Raw genomic sequence first — 22984 nt, 5'->3', positions numbered from 1 at the left:
CGGGATAAAGACAAAACAGCTCTGAATGAAAAACGGGCAGGGCTTTGCAAAGCTGCTTTCACTTCTTTCCCAGAAATCTAGAAATCATCTTTACTGATCCTCTGGAAATCCACGTTTATTTTAATGGTTTGAACCACACCTGGCTCATGTGTCACACTGCTGTTAAACGGTGAGAGCACGTGGAGCTCCAGTGACTTTATACCCTCCTAAAGCTGGGCCTTCACCCAGGTATCTCTTTTACTGTGTAGTCCTGGAACATCTGTATTTTTGTATTTTTGATACCTAATAAAACTTCTACTCCAACAGAAAAAAACCCCCAAACTGGTAAGAATAAAAAAAAAAAAAAAAAAATTTATATATATATATATATATATCTGTTAGTTTTTGGCAACAGCCTGGCCTTGACAGGATTTCTGCTGCAGTGAAAAGAATTTGGCTTCTCTTTAATGACTGAGACAGCTCTGTTGGGCTGAGCAGGGCTCGGGCTCCTGTCACTACCTGGCTGGATGTTTGGCTGCCAACTTCTCCTTTCTTCCAGAGCAAACCTGACATTCAAATGGCAGCAAGAGCTGCAGCATCTCGAGTGCTGCGAGGATTTTGTTTATTTTACGGGGAAGCTTTTGGCTCAGGTTCTCCCACAGGCTCTGGAACAAAAGTGCTCCCTCCCCCAGCATGCAGCACACATCAGACAAGCACAGCTTTCACTTGTGACTTCCTCACCATGACTTTTAAAGATCAAGGCATAATAAAGTCTCGCTGCTTCCCTGCTTGTTGGTTAATCCCTTGCAACTGTCAGGTAAAACAGATTTTTAGGAACAATGGAATTAATCTGCGCAACTCCTCTGACATTTTTCGGTAATCTGTGCTTAAATCCTGGGGGCTGCTTGGAAAAGTTGACCCTGGAGGTGCTTTTTAACATGCACTGTGCATATTGATGGCACTCTCCTGCCTGATTGCAGGGCTCCTGTCAATACTGGCTCCCATTCAAGTCCCCCAGCGTGAGTCAGGCTGATGGACTGGAGATGCTGGATAAACAGGGAGAGATGCCAGATTAAATACTAAACACTTCTGGGGAGGTGGTGATGGACAGGAGTAGGTTACAGTCCCAATTAATGCACTTATCCTGTGCTGCAGACAGGCTGGGAGGGAAAGCCTTTGATTCCCTGCAGCCAAACCTTCCTCAGCCCCCTCCTTGCCTCTCTTCCCATCTTTTGCTTTGATTCCCTTTATCCAAACCTTCCCCAGCTCCCTCTTTTCCCATCTTTCACACTGTGAGGAGCCCTTTCCAACAGACTCTGCCCTCTCCAGAAGATAAAGACAGCAGGAATTTCCTAGGCCTTCTCACCCACCCTGCCTGAGCATTTCCCTGCCTGGCTCCACTTCCCTGTGATTTTATTCCTCCCCTGCTGCACTCCAGGCTGTCCCAGACCCCAGACAAAGTCCTGAGCCCCCCATGCTGCCCTCTCCAGGCCCTTCATCCCCAGCAGTGCCAGCTCAGCCCCTGCACTGCTCCCTCTGCCTCTCCCCCGTGGCTGGCAGGTTTAATTTAGCCAATTTTCAACTCTGCTGCTCCCTTTGAGCTCCGTGTCAAGGTTGCTTTCCCCCCTAACGCCGCAGCACACGGAACCCTTCTGGTTTGTCACACAAACGTGACCTCCCTGTGTGCCTGGGCAGAGGAGGAGGCACTGGGAATTCGGTTCCTGCTGCTCTTTTCCCTGCTGGCAGCTTGCTGGGAGCTGTCAGCGGGGCTGCTCCCTCACCTGGTAGTGCACCAGGGTGTTCAGGCGCTTCCAGTCCCCCTCGATCTTGGTGGTGATGTCTTCATCCTGCAGCACCACGCGGGCGATCCGGCCCTGCCGCCACTCTGGGACAGGGAAAGCCACGGTCAGAGCTCTGCCAAGCCCACCAGGAATGGCCCCCAGCCCCTCTGATCTGCCCCCTCCCTCCCACGGGGCAGCTCCTACCCAAATCCATGTCCACAGCTCTCGGTCGTTGGGAGTAGGGCACATTTTTGTACACGGCATCCAGGATCTTCTCCTTGACTTGGGTGATGGTGTCGCAGTTCAGCACCTTCACGGGGATCTCTGGGCTGTTCTCGTTGTCTGGGTTCACACAGTTCAGGATCTGCAAGACAAGAACCACACCATGCTCTGAAGGAGAGGTGCAACCACGTGTCACAACAGCACATAAAACACCCCACTGCAGCCCTAAATGCACCCCTGCTATTGCATCTGGGATATTTACACAATTATTGCTGAGAGAGGAGCCCTGCACGTCCAGTTGCACTCGCTGCAGGAGGGCAGTGCCCAGAGCACAGGGAGATAACACATTCCCCTCAAACTGGGGCCACACCTGGCTGGGACACGTGTCCTTACTGCCCAGAGCACAGGGAGATAACACATTCCCCTCAAACTGGGGCCACACCTGGCTGGGACACGTGTCCTTACTGCCCAGCAGCACTCACAGCTCAGGCAGGGCCCTGATCCCTGCTCCAGGGATGCCAGCAGGGCCAGCCCAGCCCAGGGCCACCAGGGTTTGTCACTCACCAGGGTCTTGTACTCGATCTGCTGCCGGATGAGCTTGTCCTCGCTCAGGGAGTAGCGCGCCTCTCCCGTGATGGCATCGATGGGGCCCTTCTCCATCTGCTGCTTGATGGCACAGTAGAGCATGAACAGGGGCTCTCCAGCACATTCCTGCACGGGAGGAGGACACAGAGCTCGCTCAGGGTGAAGGTGCTTGTCCTCCTGTGCCAGCCCCGCTTGGATTGCCCCCAGCACAGGCTCAGCCCCGCTAACTCAACGCTGAGCGCAGCCCCAGCAGCTCCTGGAGAGCTCAGCCAAAGCCCTGAGCTCCACTGCTCCATGGCTGTGTTGTCTTTGGCAGGGTAAATCCCTCCTGAACCTATATGGCTGTAAAAAAAATGGAATTTGAGATCTCGATCTCACCCTTCACTCCCCTGGAGCAAATTCAGTGGTGCTCCCAAAGCCACAAATGAAGTTAAAAACTGTGGAAGCCGAGGCAGGAAGATGTGAGAATTTCCCTCAAGTACCCAAGAGGTGTAACAGAACCTCCTTTAGTGGGAATTACTCTGGGAGACCCAAGGCTTGGGAAGGTTGTGAGCATGGAGCAGCAGCCCCAGAGCAAATCTCCACCTCTCCATCCTTGCTACTCCATCTCTTGGAGCCTGCTGGAAGAGTTTCACCCCAGACAGACCCCGGGGGTGGCTGGAGGGTGAGGCAGTAGAGCAGGGTCCCTGCTCCACCCCTCCTTACCTTGAGGAACCTGTGGAGCAGGAAGGCAAACCAGTTGGTCAGCATCTTCTCGGCCACCGACTCGGTCCTGGGGGAGGCAGGAGGGCACACATCACACACGAGCCCCTGTCCTTGTCCCTGCAGCGCTGCCAGCCCGTCCCAGCCCGCTGGGGCTGGTGACAGCGAGCTGGTGACACTCAGCTCCCCGCACGTGGCGCAAATTACAGCCTGGCTCAGTAAATCACTGGGATTCACGGCAGCTCCTGGCAATCAGGGACAGCCGAGTGACAATGGCAGGGAAATTGCAGCTTTCTCCCCAGTCCCACCCCGTGTCCTCTCCCCGCATTGTGCCCGAGATTATCTCTAATTTAAATACAATGGCTCCTAATGGCAGCTTTTAGCGCTGCCTCTGCAGGACCCGGAGGTTTTCCTTAAAGCTCCACAGCCGCTTTTCCTGGGATGGGATAATGGGATGGGATGGGATAATGGGATGGGATGGGGATGGGGATGGAGATGGGAATGGGATGGCTCTGGTGGTCGTGGGGTGCCTCAAATTGGAGCCCCATCCCTGTGCAGGGGAGAGCTGCTGTGACCATGACCATGGCCAGCTCTGACCATGTCCCTGGCCAGCTGTGACCATGGCTTGGCCTGGCTCAGCCTTGCCCTCATGCACACCAGGATCTGGTCCAAGTTCCAGCAAGCAAAGAGGGATGAATGCAATTCCCTTTCCCCTGGGGACTGATCCCTCTGCCCTCGCCATGAACCAGGTCACCTCCTCCTCACCTGGAGAGGGGCACATCTCACTCCAGCCCCATTTTCCCCATTCTTCCACTTAAATGAGGGACTGCCTCTTGCTCTGAATCCCTGCAGCATTCCAAGTGCTTGGAATTACAAGCACACACCAAAGAAGCACAGGGCTTGATTCCAGAACCAAGCAGATCAAGAATAAAGAGGAGCCAGAGATTTCAACAAACAAAAACTGACACCAGTCAGCCAACAGACCTGGGGTAGCATCATCCATCATCTCCTAGGATGGCAACATCTGTCAGGAATTCATGAAAATGTCTGCACATCCCCAAAGAATTTAAGGCTGAATTGATTAACTGCCTAAAAATTCATCCTACAAATTGACACACACATCGTTCTCCTGTTTGAAATATTTCAGGCATCCAATTAAAGAGAAGAAGCACCAGCACCCTTCCAAACAGCCCTAGAAAATGGAGAGGCAGTGACACAAGCCACAGAAGAGGTGAAAAACTCAGAAAATAATACATTCAGGGCTGCAGGGGGAATATTAATTTAATAAACTACTTTGTTAATAGAATATTAAATGAAGAACTAACAAGTCTCCCAATTAGCCCTCCCCATGAAGCTGCTGTGTCCTGTCCCTGTGGGCTGCTCATGGCCTGACACCAGCTCTGCAAAAGGCACTGAAATGTGGAGGGACACGGAAGATGGGAAATTTTGAGGGGGAGAATGGGATGGGATGGGATGGGATGGGATCCATGGGATGGATGGGATCCATGGGATGGGGACAGGGGTGGGATGGGGAATGGGATGGGATGAGACATTTGCAGTGTCTCAGTCCTGGGAACAGCCAAAAACTGAGTCAGTGCTGGGTTCATCCCCACTGCCCTGTGCTGGTGGAGAGGGGCAGCTCTCAACCTCCCTGGTGCTGGAATGCCTGCATGAAGCATCCCTGCCCTCCTCTGCCTTGCAAATGGGAAACTGCCTCACAGCCCAGGGCCTGGCCTTTCTCCTACACACAGAGAGCTCTGCTGAGCCCCCAGATCTGCTGAGCCCCCAAATCTGCTGCCAGGTTTTGAGCTGCCCCAACCAGCACCGCTCTGTGCCATCGCTGGCCTCTGGATGCTGTTAAAGATCTGCTCCAAAAATAAAAAATAAACTCCTGGAGATTGCCAGGGCAGAAGAGAATCCCTAGAGTTGGAGCAAACCCTTCTCATGCTGACCACAGGAGGAGGGCACAGCACAATCCAGAGATGATTTTGCAAAGGAGCCTGACAAGAACGCCCGGCCTTGGCTGCTCCGGCAAGAAAACAAACCTAAACAAAACGAGCTGGGAGAACCTAAAAAATAAATATGTATTTTATTAATTCTCCCTGCTCTATGTAGGTCTCCAAACTGCTGTTGCCAGCAACCAGAGCAGCTGTTTGATTTAACGTCAACTTTCTTGCTGTCTCCCGCGAGGGGCAGTCGTGGAAGAAAGAGAGAGGGGAAAGCGAGGAAGAAAGAGAGAAAGAACTGAGTGTCAGTTATCAGCTGCTGCCACCAGAGAGCTCAAAACATTTTTAAAAATAGTGTTTCACTTCGTGGCTGATCACTCCTTATTAAGTCAGAGCAAGGAGCTCCAGGCTGGGCTGGAGCAGCTGGGCACAGGGTTGGGACAGGTCTCCAGCCCAGGGTTTAATAGGACCTGGAGTATCAGGACAAGGAATAAAGCTTTTAAACTAAAAGGGAGTAGATTCAGACTAGATATAAAGCAGGAATTTTTGTAAGGGTGGTGAAACACTGGCCCAGATTACCCAGATTGGTGGCAGATGCCCAATGCTGTGATTCCCTGTGCAATGGGTAAATCCTGGTGCAGGACAGACAGCCCAAAGGACAGACAGCCCAAAGGACAGACAGCCCCCAGCCCTGACTCCTTGCTGGCTGTGCAGGGAGGAGGGGGCACAGCTCATATCACCAGCCCTGGCTTTTTTGGAGCGCCAGGAAAAGTCATTATTGATGGCTGAGGCAGAAGACGCCTTCCCAGTGACTCGTCAAACCACGGGGGAAATTAAGGCGGCTTCCTTTGCCAAGATGAGTTATTGCCTCCGCAAACACAGCCAGATTTAAAGCAATTTCCTGTCAAGTATATTCATTGTGGCTGCAGGGACCCCTGAAATTTTCCTGGAGCTGTGAAATCCTCCCCTCTCTCCAGTGTGAAGCCAGCACAGCCGAGGGGCAGCACTGGCCAAGGCCAGGCTCTGCAGGACCCCCAAGGACATGGAGAAGATGGGCAGCCTTTTCTTTGTGCCCACTGTTTTGCCCCACATTACTGCACATTTTTTCCCTGTTTTCTTGCTGGCTCTTCCCAGCTCTGCCATGGGTGAGTTGCTCAATCCATGTGAGCTCCTGATCCAGCTGTGGCACACAAATGCTGCTCCCCAGCCAGGCAGAGCCAGAAGATCTGATTTGAGACCCTGTCCAGCCATCTGTGACCTCCCAGAGCAGGGCTAAGCCCCCATCCTGGAGAGAGGTGAGGAGATGTTCCCCTCCAAAACCCCGCAGAGCCCTCAGATCACAGAATCCTGGAATTATTCAGGTTGGAAAAGACCTCTGAGATCATCAAATCCAATCCATGTCCAACCCCCTCCTTGTCAACAAGACCAGACCCTCCAGACACTGCACCACCTCCCTGGGGCAGCCCCTCCCAGCCCTTTCCACGACAGAATTCCTCCCGGAAGCCCCACCAGCGCGGCCGTGCCGCCCGCAGCCCCCATCCCCTGCCCGTGCCCGGCCTCACCTGCGCAGGAGCAGCTTGGGGTGGTTCTTGTTCTCCAGGTTCTTCTCGATGAGGTCGGAGAGCAGCTGCTTGAGGACGTCGGTGGCGTACTCCAGCTTGCCCTGCAGCCCCGTCATGATCAGCGAGGCCACGTTGCCGCGGTCGCGCATGGAGAAGCTGCGCTGCGACTCCAGCGTGCGGATGAAGGACAGCAGGAACACCTTGTTGTTGATCAGCTGGGCAAAGAGCTTCAGGGCCTTCTCCACGCTCTGCTGCCCGTTGCCCTGCACCTGCAGGAGGAGGTGGTGGCCGTCAGCGGGGACAAGGGACAGCAGGGCAGCGCCGCCACCAGCGGGGTCACCCTGCCAGCACCGGGGGAATCTCAGGAGCAGGGAATGGTTTGGGTGGGAAGGGACTTAAAAATCTACTCATCCCCCCCCCTGCCATGGTAGGGATGCCTTCCACTGTCCCAGGGTGCTCCAACCTGGCCTCAGCCACTTCCTTCAGTCACTGCCACAGCTTCTCTGCGCACCCTGTGCAGGGCTTCACAGGGAATAATTTCTTCCCAAGATCCCATCTAACCCTGCCCTCTGCCAGTCTGAATCCATTCTCCCTTCTCCTGTCCCTGCAGTTCCTGATGAACAGTCCCAGCTCCTGCTCTCTTGTCACCCCTTCAGACTCTGGAAGGTGCTGGGAGGTCTCCACACGACTTTCTCTTCTCCAGACTGAACATTTCCAACTCTCCCAGCCTGTTCCAGCCTCCTGAGCAACTTCCTGGCCTCCTCTGGACTTGCTCCAGCAGTCCTTCTCAGGCTGGGGGCATCCGAAGTGTGCACAGGATGGTTTAACCCTGGCTGCACCCATCCCTCAGGATCTCAGCATCCCTGGATGTGGTTTCTGGTCCATCTTGAGCAAACCTCCTCCTCCACGGCTGCCCTGAGCCCTGGCTGGGAGCTGCACTCTGTGCACGCCATAAAACAGCAGCCTGGAGTCCAAGGGCCCCAGAAATGACACCCAGTTCTGCTTGTTCTGCACAAAAAGTGACACTCTGGTAAGTAAATTAAATACTAATTTAGACTATTGCTTTATTATGGGCCAAGTGTAAAAAATTAATTGAGGCTTTCAGCCAGTTGCGGATTCAAGTAATTCATTACAAGTGAAAATGATGAACTGCACGAAGCAACTCTTTACCAAACATCTTGGAGAGTTATGTATTGGTTTTACTAACGTTACATAATTAAGCAACTGTGTAATTGGCAACACATTTATCACTTCTGCAATTCTGTTTTTCATGAGTAAAAAAATTTTAAAAAGCATTCATATTTGTTTGCTGGAGTGTCAGCTTCTTTGGCAACTCCAACAGGAAACATAATGCACGGAGCTGGAAAACTCGGAGCAGGAATGGGCTGGGAGAGGCTGCTCCTGTTTTAGCAACACCACAGAGACTGCTGGGTGCTGGTGGCTGAGGAAAGGAACCCAAATTAATGCTTTAATGGTGGGGAGTGCCTGCCTGGAAAAGGAATCCAGCCCTAGAGCAACCATGATTCCTCCCTCCTACATCCAGCCCTGGTCTGTGTGGAGGAAACAGGATTTCAGGATTTACTGGGGCAATCCCAGTCCTGAAAGGCTGAGCTGAGCATCTGCACATCCCACAGGGAGGATGGCAGCTCCATCCCAGGGTGGGCATCACAGCCCCATCCCAAGGGAAGGAGAGCAGCCCCATCCCAGCTGTGATGTTTATGAAGCCCATCCTTTTTTTGGCCCCTTCCCAGGTGAGCAGGGCCCATCTTCCAGGTGCACTGATGGACCCCTGCGCCTTCCCAATCCCTCCGTATTCCCAGCGAAAGTTTTTTGTATATTTTTACACATCCTGGTGGGAAAACCAGGGAGGTGGAAGCGCTTGCTCAGAGGCTGGAATTCCTGGGCGTTCTCCTTGCCCTCCTGTGGACACGCGAGGGAACAGCAGCAGGACGCTCCGGGCAGGATGCTCCGGGCACTCAAACGTCCCCTGCCCCACCAGGTGACTTTGGAGGACTTTAAAGCACACCACAACTGCTCTGCCCTGCTCTGCCGCTGCCCTGGAGCGACACAAACCCCCATAAAATAAAAACAAACCAACACCAGGCAGGAGAAGCCGAAAGGAATCCGGCGATGTGGGAGGAGACAAACCTCCAGGCTGGGCGTTAAAATGAACCCTGCTGACCCCAGGGCATCCAATAATTTGGTGTGGAGCTCCAAAGGCGCTGCAGGGCTTCCTGCTGCCTTCCCTGAGGGCTCGGGGGGTGCCCGGAGAGCTGGGGCAGGGCGGGGGTTACCTCCAGCTCCCGCAGGACGGGGTGGTCCTCGATGCCCGGGAAGAGCACGCGCATGGCGTAGGTGCGGTAGTCCAGGTAGGGGATCCCCGAGCGGTCCAGGTCGCTGGTCAGCTCGTTGATGTCTGTCTGCAGCTCTGCAAAAGCTGTTCGTGGGGAGAGAGAGGGGCAGGGGGAGCTCAGCTCTGGGGGGCTTTGGGCAGGGCTGGCTGGCTGCCCTCCCCGCGGGCACGGCAGGAGGGGACGGCGCAGGAAAGGGTTCCAGGGAGCTCAGCGCACCCTGGAGATTCTGTCTCAGCAGCCGAGGGTGGGAGAGCAGGCTCTGCTCAGAGCAGGCTGAGAACAAAGCTGTGGTTAATTTGTATGCAGTTCACACCTGTGCACACACACCTAAAACACCTTTAAAGGCTGCGCAGAGAAACGAGGATCTGTGTTCATAACTTGCTGCCTCCCCTATTTTCCTTTCTTCTTGTTTTCCTCCTCTATCAACAGTTGCCAAGATAATCAAATCTGATGCAGATCAAATCTGAGCTGCGGCAGGGGTCAGGAAGGGATTTATTCTTCCTCTCCTAACACCGTGTTGTACAGCTGGATGTGTCTCCTCGTGTTCCCTCTCCAAAGTGAGACACGCTGGCTCAGGGAAGCCTCTGTAGCCCAGCTGGGCTGTGCCAAGCTGAATCTGTGGCTTCTCCTGAATACATCTCAATTTCTGCTTTCAAGGCTACCCTTGAAATCGGCTGAACAAATCCAATGCTACTCTCTCTCTCCACTATGAAATGTGCAGCTATTTATTTTACTTTGATTGATTAAGCCCCTTCCCAGGTGGGAGGAGCAGGAAACAGCAGCAGTATCCCCCAAAAATCCACCTTCACCTGTGGGGTGAGGAGGGCTCAGCTCCTTGCAAGGGACAGGACTCATCCACGTGCAAACTCTCAAGCAGCAGCTCTGGATACTCCAAATAACACCCAAAATTTAGGCAGGGTGCCTAAGCAGGATCAAGCTCTAATCCCATTCTCTGCACATCAGAGCCGTGTCTGCTGCTCACACACTGCGGGCTGCCACCCTCCCGCGGTAGGGCAGGCATGGGAACCCCCAAAAATCCCACAAAAAAACCCCCACAAACCCCAAGGAGCACCCACAAACCCCAAGGAACCCCCACCCAGCTTCCCGCTGCACACCCCGGGGCACTGGGAGAACTGGGACCCCAGCCAGGGAGCTGCAGCAGCCGGGGACACCCAGCCCCAGCAGCACTGACCCTCCTTGCACTCCAGGGCCACCCGGGACTCCAGGTTGTCCATCTGCATCTGCAGCCTCTTGAGGGTGAGGTCGTTCTCGCGGGACTTGCGCTTGTAGGCGATGAGGACGATGATGACGATGATGAGGAGCAGCGAGCCGCCGGCCGCGATGCTGACGATGGCGGGCAGGGTCAGCAGGCTGTCGGACACGATGCTCACCGAGCCGGGGGAGAAGATGACCCCCCCAACACGCACCTGCAGGGCACAGCACGGGTGAGCAGCGGCGCCCCTGTGCCAAAGCCCGTCCTGCCCACCACGGGGCCCTACAGATCCCTGGGGGAGCGCTGAGCCTCCTCTGCTTAGGAACAGGAAAGCCCAGCTGCCTTCAAACACGGAGGGGGCTGCTTGTGTGAGCACAGGGAGGCTTCAAGTGATGATAAATGCGCCAGCCCTTCACTATCTGGGCTTTGTTCTTATTATCTGATGGCTCCATTTGACTTTCATTTTATAAGCTTTCAACTCCTTTTCGTAAGCCACGGACGTTAACAAGCCCCTGATCATTCCACTGACAAGAAACCAGAGTGACTGCAAGGGCAGAGCAGAGAGGAGAGCAGAAAACCCCACGTGAGAGCTGTGGAGCAAACAGGCTGGAGTTTACACCAGGACAGGCTTTTCTTGGATGTGCCCTGGCCACAGATGTGAGCAGCTCTCAGCCAGGTTGAGCTGCTGGGAGTCACACTGCGATAATCTGAATATGTTTTGGATGCTGAACTTCAAGGGAAATAAATCACAATTACAATCTCATTTGGGCTCTGCTCAGGCAGTTCAGCAGCTGGGGCTTGGTCTGCAGGAGGAGCAGAGGAAGCAGCGATGCCCAAACCCCGAGCAGAGGGAGGCACTGAGGGCTGTCCTGGATGAGGGTGTTGATCCAACCACTCCAGTGTTCAGATGTTCCTGGCTCCTGCTTCGGGAAAAGGCAAAACCTTTCCATCCGCTTGGCAGCTCAGGTCTGTCTCCGTGGGCTGATTAAACCCTCCAGGAGGGAGAACACTGGGAATGGTCTCAACTGCATCCAGAGGAAGGATGGCACCCAGTGCCAAAGGCACTGCCAGAAAGATTTGCTCCTTCTAGAAGGCTCTGAGGGGTATTTATCCTTCTAGAAGGGAGTGACTCTCAGGGAAGGACAAAGCCTCTCCATGCTAATCCACACCAATACTTTAAACTTCCAATCAGACACCCATAAAATGGAAAATCCTACTGGGGGATTGTGTATCCAAGCCAATCAGGGAGCTGCAGAAGGAGGAGAAAGGGCGGGGAGGAGAGGGGAAGGGGATGCTGGAGGACATCCTCACCACCACTTTGTGCTGCCCGGTGAGGGTGGGGGGCTCGCACAGCAGCTGTGTCTCGGACACGGTGACGGCACAGGGCGTCTCCCCGATCAGCACCGTGTAGTTGAGCTTGGCTCCTCCCGGGGCGGGCGGGCACAGGTTCCTGCCCTGGGGACACGGGGACACCGACAAAGATGCAGCACATCCCTCCCGCTTCCACCTCGCGCAAACAACGGGGCTCTGTTTAGGGCGCCCCAAACTCCGCAGCAGGGAGAACCCAACTCACTCCCTCCCTCCCTGGGTTTTGTGGGCTCCCCACGGGCTGAGCGAGGCTCTCCTTACCTTCAGGATGATGGGAGAGCCTGGCTTCTGCTCCAGCACCCCGGTGGAGCTCAGCATTTCAAAGGTGGGGTTGGGGTAGTAGATGAACTTGGTGTCGTTGTAGAGCAGCAGGGACTGGACGTTGTTGAAGATGAAGCCGAACTCGTCCGGGCGCTCCACGGCGTCCAGCCCCGGCCGGTACTCGGCGGTCAGCGGCGGCGTCAAGAAGGCCAGGGCCATGGCATTCACCACCTTGCACACCTGGGGGAGGGACACAGCAGGGAACACTCTGCACTGAGCTGGACCAGGGCTGTGGTGTTCACCACCTTGCACACCTGGGGGAGGGAGTTTCAGCAGGGAACACTCTGCCCTGAGCTGGAGCGTGGTGCTCTGGTGGATGGGAAGCCCAGGGGGTTCATGCCTAGCTGGAATATTTAATCCAGGCTTGATGCTCTGTGGTCTCACAGGTCTCTTCCAACCTTACTGATTCCACTGTCATAATTTGGGGTAATTTGCTTCTCCTCCAGCCAGCATGAAGGCACTGGGGTAGAGAAGGAGGGTGAGCCCAAAATGAGCTGTGTTTCAGTGGAGCTAAAGGCTCTCACAGCAGCTCTTACTTATTTTTCTGTATTTTTTTCCCATTTCTTTCCACTTTCCTCCTCTCCAGCTCTGAAGCAGACCCACAGGGAATACCAGTTCCCTGCTGCAAATGGGTGATTAGAGGCCATTCCCAAATGCCAGTGAGGGAAGGGAACAGATCATGTGGCACTGGTGGGCAGGAGGGAACATGAAGGTCATCTCCTGCTGGGCTGAGGACACCCACAGCTCCTGCAGCCCTCAAAGCAGGGAAATCACTGATTTATGGGGCTCTTGCCTTGTAAAGCAGCAAGAGCCCAACCATTTGGCCTCCCTCCATAACTGAAAGATTTAATTTCACTCAATTTTGTGTCTTCAGAATTATTTTTGTAGCACTGTAACTGCAAGTGCTAGCAACAAAATTAGATGTCTTTTTAAAAAGAGCTCAGATGAAAAAGGTCTTGAGGGGGAGAAAAGGAATAGGAAAAGACCACTCAGTGATTTGCCCTTTCCAAGAGAATACAGACTCAGCCACAAAGATCACTGCATAGAAACAATATATTTCAGTTCTACTTGGCCAGAATAATTTCTGAAGTCCTGGAGGTGCAATTCTTACACACAAGAACCTCACTTAGTCCCCAGTTAGCTGGGGGTTCATGGACTGAAAGAATACAGATAGGGGAAGGAGGCAATCTCACACTCTTGTGGGTCAAATTCCCTCTTCACAGCGCCCCCAGTTTGGGGGAGTGCAGGAAACACCCCCAGAGCAGCTTTTGCCAGGGCAAACCTGCCCAGGCAGGCAGCCCTGGCAGCAGTGGCCCATCCAGGGGCTGCAGGGTGATGCTCCCAGCCCCTACTCACGTTGACGAACTCCTTGCCGTTGTGCTTGACGCGGATCCGGGGCTCCTGGATCACGTCCAGGTTGGAGCCAGTGACAGTCAGGGGCGTGTGTCCGCTGTGGGAAGCCAGGAGAGGCTGATCAGGGCTGGGCTGGGCACAGAGCCTGGCCCCCAGAGACAAGATGCCAGGATGAGTACAGCCCAGGGCTTTCAGCAGTGTCCCCGTGATGTGACACCCTGTCCCTCACACTGATCAACATCAGTTTTTTCCTTTCTTCGTGGCTGCTGGTTTCGTGGTGCTCCAGGACCACAAGAATGAGCGTGTCCCTCACACTGCCTTTTGATCAACATCAGCTTTTTCCTTTCTTCATGGCTGCTGGTTTCGTGGTGCTCCAGGACCACAAGAATGAGCCTTTAACGAGCAGTTGTGCCCTTCTGCAGCAGAGGGGGTGGTCTGGGCTTTGGTTGAGCCCCCAGACTGGTGCAGGGTCTGCTGTCGCTGCCTGGCTGAACACAGCCCCCCTGGTAACCCCAGGCCCGAGCTGTGCTAAATGCAAACCCCAGAAACGCCCGGCCCTGAGCCATTCAGGATGCTGGGTGGGATGTGCATTCCCAAACAGCCCCTTTTTTGGCCGGGGTGTGTGCTGAGGAGCCCCAGGGCAGGGAGAGCCAAGGAGGTGCTGCCAGAGCCGTTACCTGGCGATGCTCCACTCGGGCTCGATGTGCTGCACCTTGGGGTCATCGATGTACTCAAACAGCAAAGTTCTCTCCAGCTGAGCCCTGTCCACGCTGACAGAGACCTGAACAGCCCCCAGGCCGTGGGCTGAGGGCGCTGACACGCAAACGATCTCGTTCATGGATCGCCTGCACGGGAGGGAAACGGGCAGGGTTAATAGAGGGCAGGACACGGCCTTGGTCCTGTCCTGGGGCAGCTCATGCAGGGCTGAGCCTGCAGCCAGCCCCAGACTGCTACCTGGGAAGCTGCTGAGGTGGGCAGGAGGGTTTGGCACGGATGGAAAGGCGAGGAGCCCTACCCCGAGCTCTGCCCACGGCGAGAGCAGCGCAGCCCCCCTGAAATCCCTCTCCGTGCCAAGCTGCACCCCCTGAACCCGCTGCCGTCTGCTGGGCGTGTGAAAACAGATGGCTGCCTTTTAAATGGGATGCATGAGCTCAGTGAAAAGCCAAATTCTTCCCCTCCCAAGCCCGGTGCACACACGAGGCTCTTGTGAGCGGCACAATGAGCAGCCCCTGCCTGGGAAGGGCCGTGGCACCGGCAGCGCTGCCCCGGCTTTGTGTCCCCTCAGAGCGGGTGACCTCGGCTCGGCGCTGCCTGGCTGGACACAACAGACCATCTGCTGCCACCAGAGCCCCAGAGAAGGTGGAGGCAGCGGCAGAGAGGCGATGCCAGAGCACAAAGGCGCCGGTGGGCGGAGGGATGGAGAAGGGGAATGAGATCTGAGCATCCAGAACTGAGCCGGGAGGGACCACGCGGTTCAGAGGACACTGATCCTGCAAAAAGTGCTGGAGGCACATTCCTGGCAGGCCAGTGCTCCTGCATGGCCACTTCTGGCTGTCCTTCCTGCCCAAACCTACCCTGGCTCACTGGAAAGTCACTGTTCTTTCTGTGGCCCCTTTGGTTTTGGGTTCCCCCAGGGCAGAGGGCAGGCAGGTCTGCAGCACCTCACTGCCAGTCTGGTACTTAAATCAAAACCTGGCACTCCTGAATGGGCAACCTTCACCACCCTCACCATCCTCAGGGGCTTGTGGAGGTGCCTGGGGGGCTGAGGCTCGAGTGCAGCCGTGTCCCTGCTCTGCTTCCAGGAAAGCTCTGAGCCTGTGCCTGCCAGGGGGACAATGGGGTCCCTTCTCGGGGTCCTTACACACTCCCTGCCCTCCCTAAGGAGGGTGAGGGCATGGAACAGCAGGCACCACAACGTTCCCAGCTCACACCTTGGCCCTTCCACGCCCCACATCCGAGGGGATGGAGACAGCCCCCTGAAACATCTCAAACCAACTGCAGCATTGCTGTGGATGCAATAACACACCCACCCCTTCTGCCCCGCTCCTTTCCCTATCCTCACTTGGTTTCATCACATCCACCTCGGTTCAATTCAGCCACAAAGGCTTCCTTGTGTGAGGAGGGGGATTCTCCAGGCTGAGTCCCAGAGTGATTCCGTGCAGCCTGCAGGTTCCTGCCCTGCTGCTGCCCACCCCGTGCCTGCCCAGCCCTGGCACGAGCCCGGAGCGAGGCAGGGCTGCCGGCAGAGCAGCTCCCGGCTCCCTGTGATCAGCTAATTAGCTTTCTGTGCTATTATTGTGTCGTCATGGTGAATCTACCCACTCCTCCGATCACAGAGGGGAGAATGGGGGAAGCTGTAATTAGAGGGAATCTCATTAGGAGCTGCTTCATCTCATCAGGCTCCCCCACGCCCTGGAGCACAATTGGAGTTCGTTGGCTCAGCAAAGTCCGAGGCAAACCCAGAGCACAGCGTGGCCCCAGAGAGGGATGGGGCACTCAGGCACTGCTGCCTGGCTGAAGTTTCTGTCCTGCTGCCACCAAAACACCCAGAAAATCCAAAAGCCCCCCCAGGTTTTGCAGGCCAGCAGCTGCAGGTTGCCTGGACAGGATCAGGTGTTTAAGGGATGATGTTCCAGGGCTGACCCTGTGCCTCTGCTCTTCCCTGTCTCCATCTCAGGGAGCAATTTGGCATCTTTGTTTGGGATGTGGGAGGGAATACTGATGGGTTGGTTACACTGCTCAACACCTTTAGGGCTGAGCTGCACTGGAAGGTTCTGGAATGCCCTGAGCACCATCCTGGGATGGATCCAGAGCAAACCCTGCTGATAACCCAATGTGCTCCCACATCTGAGCACCCACAGCTCTCACATCCAGGAACCTCTCAGGCTTTTGGATCAGAAATTCACCTCCAGGGATCTTTGCTTTCCCAGAAACTTCCTCAGCTCCTCCTGGGCAGCCTGAGTGAGGATCTGGGAGGCAGAATCCCTCTGGATACCAGGCTGCCACCCAGGCTGTGCCCACTGCCAGCAGGGTGGGCAGGGCTGTGTACTGGTACACACAGATGTAAACCTCACGTCTCTTTTTTAACTAAGCCCCAGGAAAACCCATTAAACCCTGCAAATGTCAACTCTGTGTTTACACAGCTGGGGAAAAAGCAAATTTGCCATCGAAATCCCAGCAGAGATTGATGGCTCGGCAAGTTCCTCAGCAGGAGGTGTGAGCAGACCCTCGCCTTGCTCTGCCCTGAGGATCCCAGACCATTTTTAGGAGGTCGAGGCACCTGCAGCAGTGGCTACAATAAAAGCAATGCAGGTCTGTGAAGAGAAAGAAGATATTTCATATAAATGTTCCATTTGCTTCAGAGCAGCCAGGCTGGGGCAGGTACTAGTGACCAACATAAGCATATTTCCATCCCAGTGGTGTTTCACTGTGATTTTCAGAGCAGTTACCACTGGAACAGCATTAAAATGAAATAATGAACAGCACTGACACCGATGAATCCCTCCCTTGCCAGCAAGCCTCCATCACAATAAAAGAGAAGATGGTTTCATGCAATGAAAGAGGCAATGGGAGCCTTAGGGGCTCCCAGATGGATTTTTGCACATTCAGCTCCAGCAGATCCGTGCTGGGATGGGAGCAGGAGGTGCTGCAGGAGCCTGTGCTGGTCTCTTACTCGAGGAATTCGCAGGTCTGGTTCCCCAGGAGCACGGACACGCGGCTGCCAGCCCCGAGGTAGTGGCCAGAGATGGTCACCATGGTCCCTCCCGACTCCGGGCCACGGCTGGGGCTCAGGAAACTCACAGCTGGGGTCTGCAGGAAGGAAAGGACAGCTCAGTGCCCCTGCTGTGGTGCCTGGGACAGGGCAGGACATCCCTGGGTGTGCCCAAGGCCAGGCTGGACAGGGCTTGGAGCAGCCTGGGACAGTGCAAGGTGTCCTGCCCATGGCAGGGGTGGGACTGGGTCTTTGAGGGTCCCTTCCAACCCAAACCAATCTGTGATTCCATAATCCCTGCTCTGGGGGTGCAGAGCTGTGGGAGCCCTGCTTTATCCACAGGGTGAGCTCTCGGTCCTGCACGCTGGGCTTGTTGAGTGGGCCACCAAAAACCGAGCAACACCAGGGGGAAAGCCCCAGAAAAAGAAACCCAAAAAACCAGCAATTCCAGGGCTGTGCTCTGGAGCCGAAGCCCCTCGGTGTGCCAGGCTCAGCTGCTGGGCACACACGTGCTGTCCCCAGCAGGACACTCACCACAAACATGTACTGCTGCGCTGACTTGGCCGTGAACTCGGGCTTGCACTCCCCGATGCACAGGAGCACTGGGCCGGAGCTGATCCCTGGAAGCGCCTGGCCCATTTCACAGACGATCCTGGAAGTGCAAACGCCACAGGGGAGCTTTGGCAGGAGGTGCCAGCAGTGCCCTGCACAGCTCCACGCTGCCTTTATTTCTCCTTTCTCCCCCCGTCTTTAACTTTGATATCTGTCTCTTTGGAAGAAGTTAATTACTGAGTCTATTTTTACCCGGTGTAGTAATTTAAAGGGAAAAAAAAAATCAAAATTAGACATAATTATTACAAGCTGTAAACTCCAGAGCAAAGCAGAGCACTAATGGCAATATATTAGCCAGTAGCAAAGTGAGTGCGAAGTCCTCAGAGTAACAGATGAGTTCATTAAGGGAACAGCTCACACTGCAGACTCCCAGTTAATCAAAACTGGAGAAACCTGCTGGGGGATGATAGAGACAGCCCTGGAGAGCAGCTTCTGCTGGGGGACAGGCTGGATGCCACAAACGCACTCGTGGTGGTCACCAAGCTTGTCCTGGTGTGGTCCAGCTCAGCCCCGTGGGCACAGCCTGAGCCTGGGAAAGCTGCAGGGCCAGGCAGAGCTGCTGGGGCTAACCACAACTGATGGAAGAACAACCCCAAACCCCCAAAACCTCAGGGCAAAGCTGCAGGGCCAGGCAGAGCTGCTGGGGCTAACAACAACTGATGGAAGAACAACCCCAAAACCTCAGGGCAAAGCTGAAGGGCCAGGCAGAGCTGCTGGGGCTAACAACAACTGATGGAAGAACAACCCCAAACCCCCAAAACCTCAGGGTAAAGCTGCAGGGCCAGGCAGAACTGCTGGGGCTAACAACAACTGATGGAAGAACAACCCCAAACCCCCAAAACCTCAGGGCAAAGCTGTAGGGCCAGGCAGAGCTGCTGGGGTTAACCACAACTGATGGAAGAACAACCCCAAAAACCCAGGACAAAGCTGCAGGGCCAGGCAGAGCTGCTGGGGCATGGCTGATCACTGCGGATGAATAACCCCCAAATCCCAGGGCACTGGGGATGTGTGACACCAGCTGGGGATGGGATCAAGCGGATGCCAGTCATGCCAGCAGGTCTGGGGGAGGTTTGCAGAGGGGCATCAGCTGGCAGGGCTCTCCAGATGGAGCTGGATGCTGCTTGCTGCCACAGCAATGCTGGGAAAATAAATCCGAGAGCATCCCTGCAGGCTCTGGGAAGCTGAGGGTGGGAGGAACCTGCCCCAGAGATCTGGAAATCTGCGAGGGGGATTGGAGATGGGTAATTGGCCTCAGGGAGGAAAAGCTGACTGTGGGAGTGACCTGCCTGAGGCAGGAGAGGCAGTTCCACCTGTGGGGATCTGACCGTGGGAGTGGGACCAGGGAAGAGCCAGAGCAGCCTGTGCCTGCTGAGCTGAAGGAAGCTCTCACTCCTCTGCCCATCACACACAAAGACATAAAAGGCCCCAGTTTGGAGAGGCAGCCTTCAAGCTGCCCTCAGCAGCGTTAAACTCACTGCAAATAAAAAAATAAAATAAAATAAAATAAAATAAACCACGAAGGCTGAAGGAAAAAAGAAGCTGCTGCGCACAGGTGATGCCAGGAGGCCCGATGAAATACACACATGCTGGTAAAGAGCTGGAGCGTGCACGTCCTCGTAGCTGCACATCAAAAGGGGTTGCCTGGAGAGAGCTGCCTTTGGAGAGCAGGGATTGAAGCGTCTCAGCTCCCAGCCTTCCTCTGCCACGCACTCCTCACTCTGCCTTTCAAGCAGACATCGCCCCTGCACCTCTCTGCCTGCTATTCCTTCATCTCTCCCTCCTCCTCCTCCTCCTCCTCCTGCAGACTGGCAGCGGGGAGAGGAGGTCACTCTGAGCTTGGGGCCACAAACAAAGCCTGGGGGGTGATTCCTGGCACCCCAAGGGCAGCAGGGGAGAGGGGAGGTTGTCTCTGCCACAAGGAAACACCAAATACTCAACTGTGCCAGCAGAGCAGCAGCTGCAGCATCCCGGGCAGGGACGGGCGTGGGACAGGGAGAGGTGACCGGGTACACCTGGCCCCGGGTCCTGCTCACAGCCAAACCCCCAGCAGGTACCTTGTTACAGGATGATGCATTCGGCAGAGCTGTAGGGTGCTGATTGCCGGGCTAAGTGGCCCTTTCACCAACATTAACCTAATTGCTGGCTGATAGATTGCGGGGCTGGAGCATATGGCAGAGTCATTACAGTCTTGGAATTCAGTCTGCCCACAGAACCCTTAAGAGGGTCCTTTTATCTGTATTCATCTTTAAAAGGCAGCTCTCATGCTAACGCTTGCTGTTATCTGCCCAGGGTAAATGTTTTAATGATGTTAACAAACTTTGAAAGCTCAAGAGCCGTAATTAGAGTCATGATTATAAAATCAGGGTTTCGTACCATCAAAGGGGGATAATTTCATAATCTTCCATCCTTTATTTGAAAAATAAAATATAACAACGTGCTGCTCAGCAGAACAGCCCCAACTGCTCGCAGTGATGGGGTATTGATGCCGTGCTTGGAGCCATTCCTGCAGCAGCCCCAGGCACCCTTCACCCCCTGATCCCAAATTCCCTGGGAATCTGCACTGCTCCAGAGGGGTCAGCAATGCCCCTGCTGCCTTACAGGTGGGAAAGAAACACCAGGAATGGACAAAACCCAACCAACACCACCACGTGCTGCTGGTGACAGGTCCTTGCACTGTGCTGGGCTCTGAGTGGGAGCCACCAAATGCATTTCCCAGCAGAGGACAACTCCTTCCAGCTGCTCCCGAAGCTGGGGCAGGATTTGTGCTGCTGGGACCACCCATGGGACCATGGCCAGCTCCTACTGCACGGGACACCGTCCTGGTCCCCAGCAGGAGATGACACAACCCACGGGGAGACATTTCTCCCATTCTCCCGTCCTATTTCTCCTGTCCCACCCAGCACAAACGTCCCCCAACACCCCCTGAGCATCTCAGCTCCCCCAGCACCGCCCCGAGGGGCAGCAGAGGAGCGGGTGCCACGCCCTGGGGGTTTTTTTTCCTCCCATCCCCTGCTCCAGGCCGGTTTTCTAATTTTGGGCTGACGTTTTTCTTAGTGAAACAAATGGACTGACTCCGGTGGAGCCCACTCGGAGCGCGGGGCTGTCACCGCCTCGCCTGCCTAACAAATGGCTGCTGCAGCCGGCGGCGCCGGCGGAATTCCAAGTGGGATGGGGAGGCAGCAGCAGCAGCAAGGTGCTCATCAGAGAAGGTGCTTAGCCAAGCAGGAACCGCGGCGTGCAAGGAAACAACATTTACTGAAAGCTTGAAGGGCTGCTTAACCCCTGCAGAGAGAGTCCAGCGTGCGGGAATGTGCGGGAATGTGCAGGGATCCCTTCCCATGCCCACCTCCACAGCCCTTCCTGCAGGTGCCCAGGCTCTGGGTGAGGTTTTGGTGAGTTTTTGGCCTCCCTGAGCGTTGGCTGGAGGTCAGGGAGGAGCTCTGTGGGGTTGCCCAGCCCTGGGGACAGCTGAGGGGACACTCACTGCTCGGCCACGACGTAGTGCTCGGGCAGGGGCGTGCACTGCACCCCGGCCACCTGCACGCCCTGCGCGATCTCCGAGAAGTCCAGGCCCAGGTTCACGCCTCGGATTGTCACCCTGGTCCCTCCTTCCGGGGGCCCCGACACCGTCAGGATCTGCAGGGAGACAGGAGGACACAGGGAAGGTGAGGTGACATCCCCAGCATGCCCCTTCTCCAGCCCCATCCCCGGTTTGGGACCGCTGCTCCTGCTGCCACAGCAGCCAGGGCCACCCCTCGTGGCTCCTCTGGATGTCCTGGAGGAGCCCAAGGATGCTGAAATCTGTCTGTGCCCTGCTCCAAGAGAGGACTCCAAGGTCCCTGAGCTGGCCAAGAAGAGTGGGCAGTGCCATTCCCGGAAATCCCTGCAGAAGGATACACCTGGCTCCTACCTTCTCCATCCAGAACAGGGTAAGTCACCTTCCAGAAGCAGCCTGGTGCTTGGAGAACTTTGCCTTCTGCCTTGGCTCTTCTCTGAATGTTAATGTCACATTTTATTAGTGACTTGGCACCTCAAATGACTTAAAAATGTTAAAGGGTGAGGTGTGTGCTTTCAGGCTGCCTGTTTATAGCCTGCCTCAGCCATAATCATCCCTGCTTCCCTGGACTTGCATTAAGGACAATCTCCTCTTCAATTAGGAGTATAAATTTCAATAATGCATGGTCACAAAATTTGGACCCAGGAGTCTCAGACAGTTATCCTGAATCTGCCATCGCTCTGTTGTTGCTCTTGGGTGAGTTTCCAATCTTCCCTGTGCTGCAGCTGTTATTAATAAATAAACACAATCCATAATAATGCAATTTAATTAATTTAATGGATAAATCTTGTTTATGCTTCTTTGTTCCACCCTTGTCTTTGGCAAAAAACTTGAGCTCTTCAGAACCTTTTCCTTGTTGTTTCCAGATGGATGGGGGTTTTTTTTCCACCTCCTCAGGATGAGGAAGGCCAAACACCAGTGCCACCATCCCAGTGACCTGCCCCACAGCAGCCCTCGTGGGACACCCCTGTCCCCATCCCTTCTGTGCTTCCCAAAGCATCTCCAAAAAGACATCCAAGGTCTTCAAGAAGGAATCCCACCATCTCCTCTAAACCAATGGCCACATCCACTTGGTTTTTGAGCACTGCTAGGGTGACTCCAGCACTTCCCTGGGCATTCTGCCCCATTTTTGGCCACACGTGCTGAGGTTGTTCCAGCTCCATGCCCCCACCAGAGCCACCAAGCCACCCCCTCCTTCCTCCACATCCTTCAATTCCCACCTCCCTCTCCCCTCCACCGCCTGCTGGAGGTTTTTAATTTATTCACCACGCACTGCCTGTTGTGCTGCTGTTCCCTGTAACTCACACCATGGCCTGTCTTGTATCATTTAGCTCTGGGAAGCTCGACGTGCTCATAAACCCACTACAAAACCAAGCTGGATTGTGTTACACCGAGTCCTGGAGGCCTGGGAGTGTTTACATCACTGCTGGGGAATCACCTGAACTTGGCTGACAGTTACAACTGTCCTTTGCAGCTCTGGATGATGTTAAAATCCATTTACTGGGGCATTTACTCGGCTGTCTCGTTGTCTCATCACTGCTCAGGAAAAAGAAGTCACTGCTTGCCATTTCCTGACCTGAGCAGAAGCAGCGGGGCCGAGCGGCCTCCCCGAACAAAGCCCAGCTGATGCTGTATTTTAAAAATGTCCTGACCTGGAAAATCCCCAATATGGAGCTCCACTCGACCTAGATTTTAGTGGCCACTAATTGAACAGTTTT

At 54.9% G+C, this 22984-nt stretch overlaps 1 protein-coding gene across 3 annotated transcripts in view; it reads right to left on the bottom strand.

The window, feature by feature from the left end:
- The window catches only part of PLXNA2 (plexin A2), a 132754-nt gene that overhangs the window by 10229 nt on the left and 99541 nt on the right, over nucleotides 1-22984 (bottom strand). For 2 of the 3 annotated variants that reach the window (XM_041427135.1, XM_041427137.1), the window contains exons 13-26: nucleotides 21195-21346; nucleotides 17633-17750; nucleotides 17060-17196; nucleotides 14064-14231; nucleotides 13390-13483; nucleotides 11974-12213; nucleotides 11656-11799; nucleotides 10324-10558; nucleotides 9072-9214; nucleotides 6778-7046; nucleotides 3273-3339; nucleotides 2547-2693; nucleotides 1965-2124; nucleotides 1761-1864 (exon numbers count right to left, since the gene is read on the bottom strand). In XM_041427135.1, coding sequence (XP_041283069.1) covers nucleotides 1761-1864; nucleotides 1965-2124; nucleotides 2547-2693; nucleotides 3273-3339; nucleotides 6778-7046; nucleotides 9072-9214; nucleotides 10324-10558; nucleotides 11656-11799; nucleotides 11974-12213; nucleotides 13390-13483; nucleotides 14064-14231; nucleotides 17060-17196; nucleotides 17633-17750; nucleotides 21195-21346 — 2178 coding nt within the window. The remainder of the gene's footprint in view (nucleotides 1-1760; nucleotides 1865-1964; nucleotides 2125-2546; nucleotides 2694-3272; nucleotides 3340-6777; nucleotides 7047-9071; nucleotides 9215-10323; nucleotides 10559-11655; nucleotides 11800-11973; nucleotides 12214-13389; nucleotides 13484-14063; nucleotides 14232-17059; nucleotides 17197-17632; nucleotides 17751-21194; nucleotides 21347-22984) is intronic. The other variant, XR_005954309.1, reaches the window with a different exon arrangement.

This window comes from Onychostruthus taczanowskii, unplaced genomic scaffold (assembly GCF_017590055.1).
Source record: "Onychostruthus taczanowskii isolate IOZ18803 unplaced genomic scaffold, ASM1759005v1 scaffold97, whole genome shotgun sequence".
Taxonomy (NCBI): Eukaryota; Metazoa; Chordata; class Aves; order Passeriformes; family Passeridae; genus Onychostruthus; species Onychostruthus taczanowskii.
Note: the sequence above shows the minus strand (reverse complement) of the source record. Positions and strands in the feature narration are given on the sequence as shown.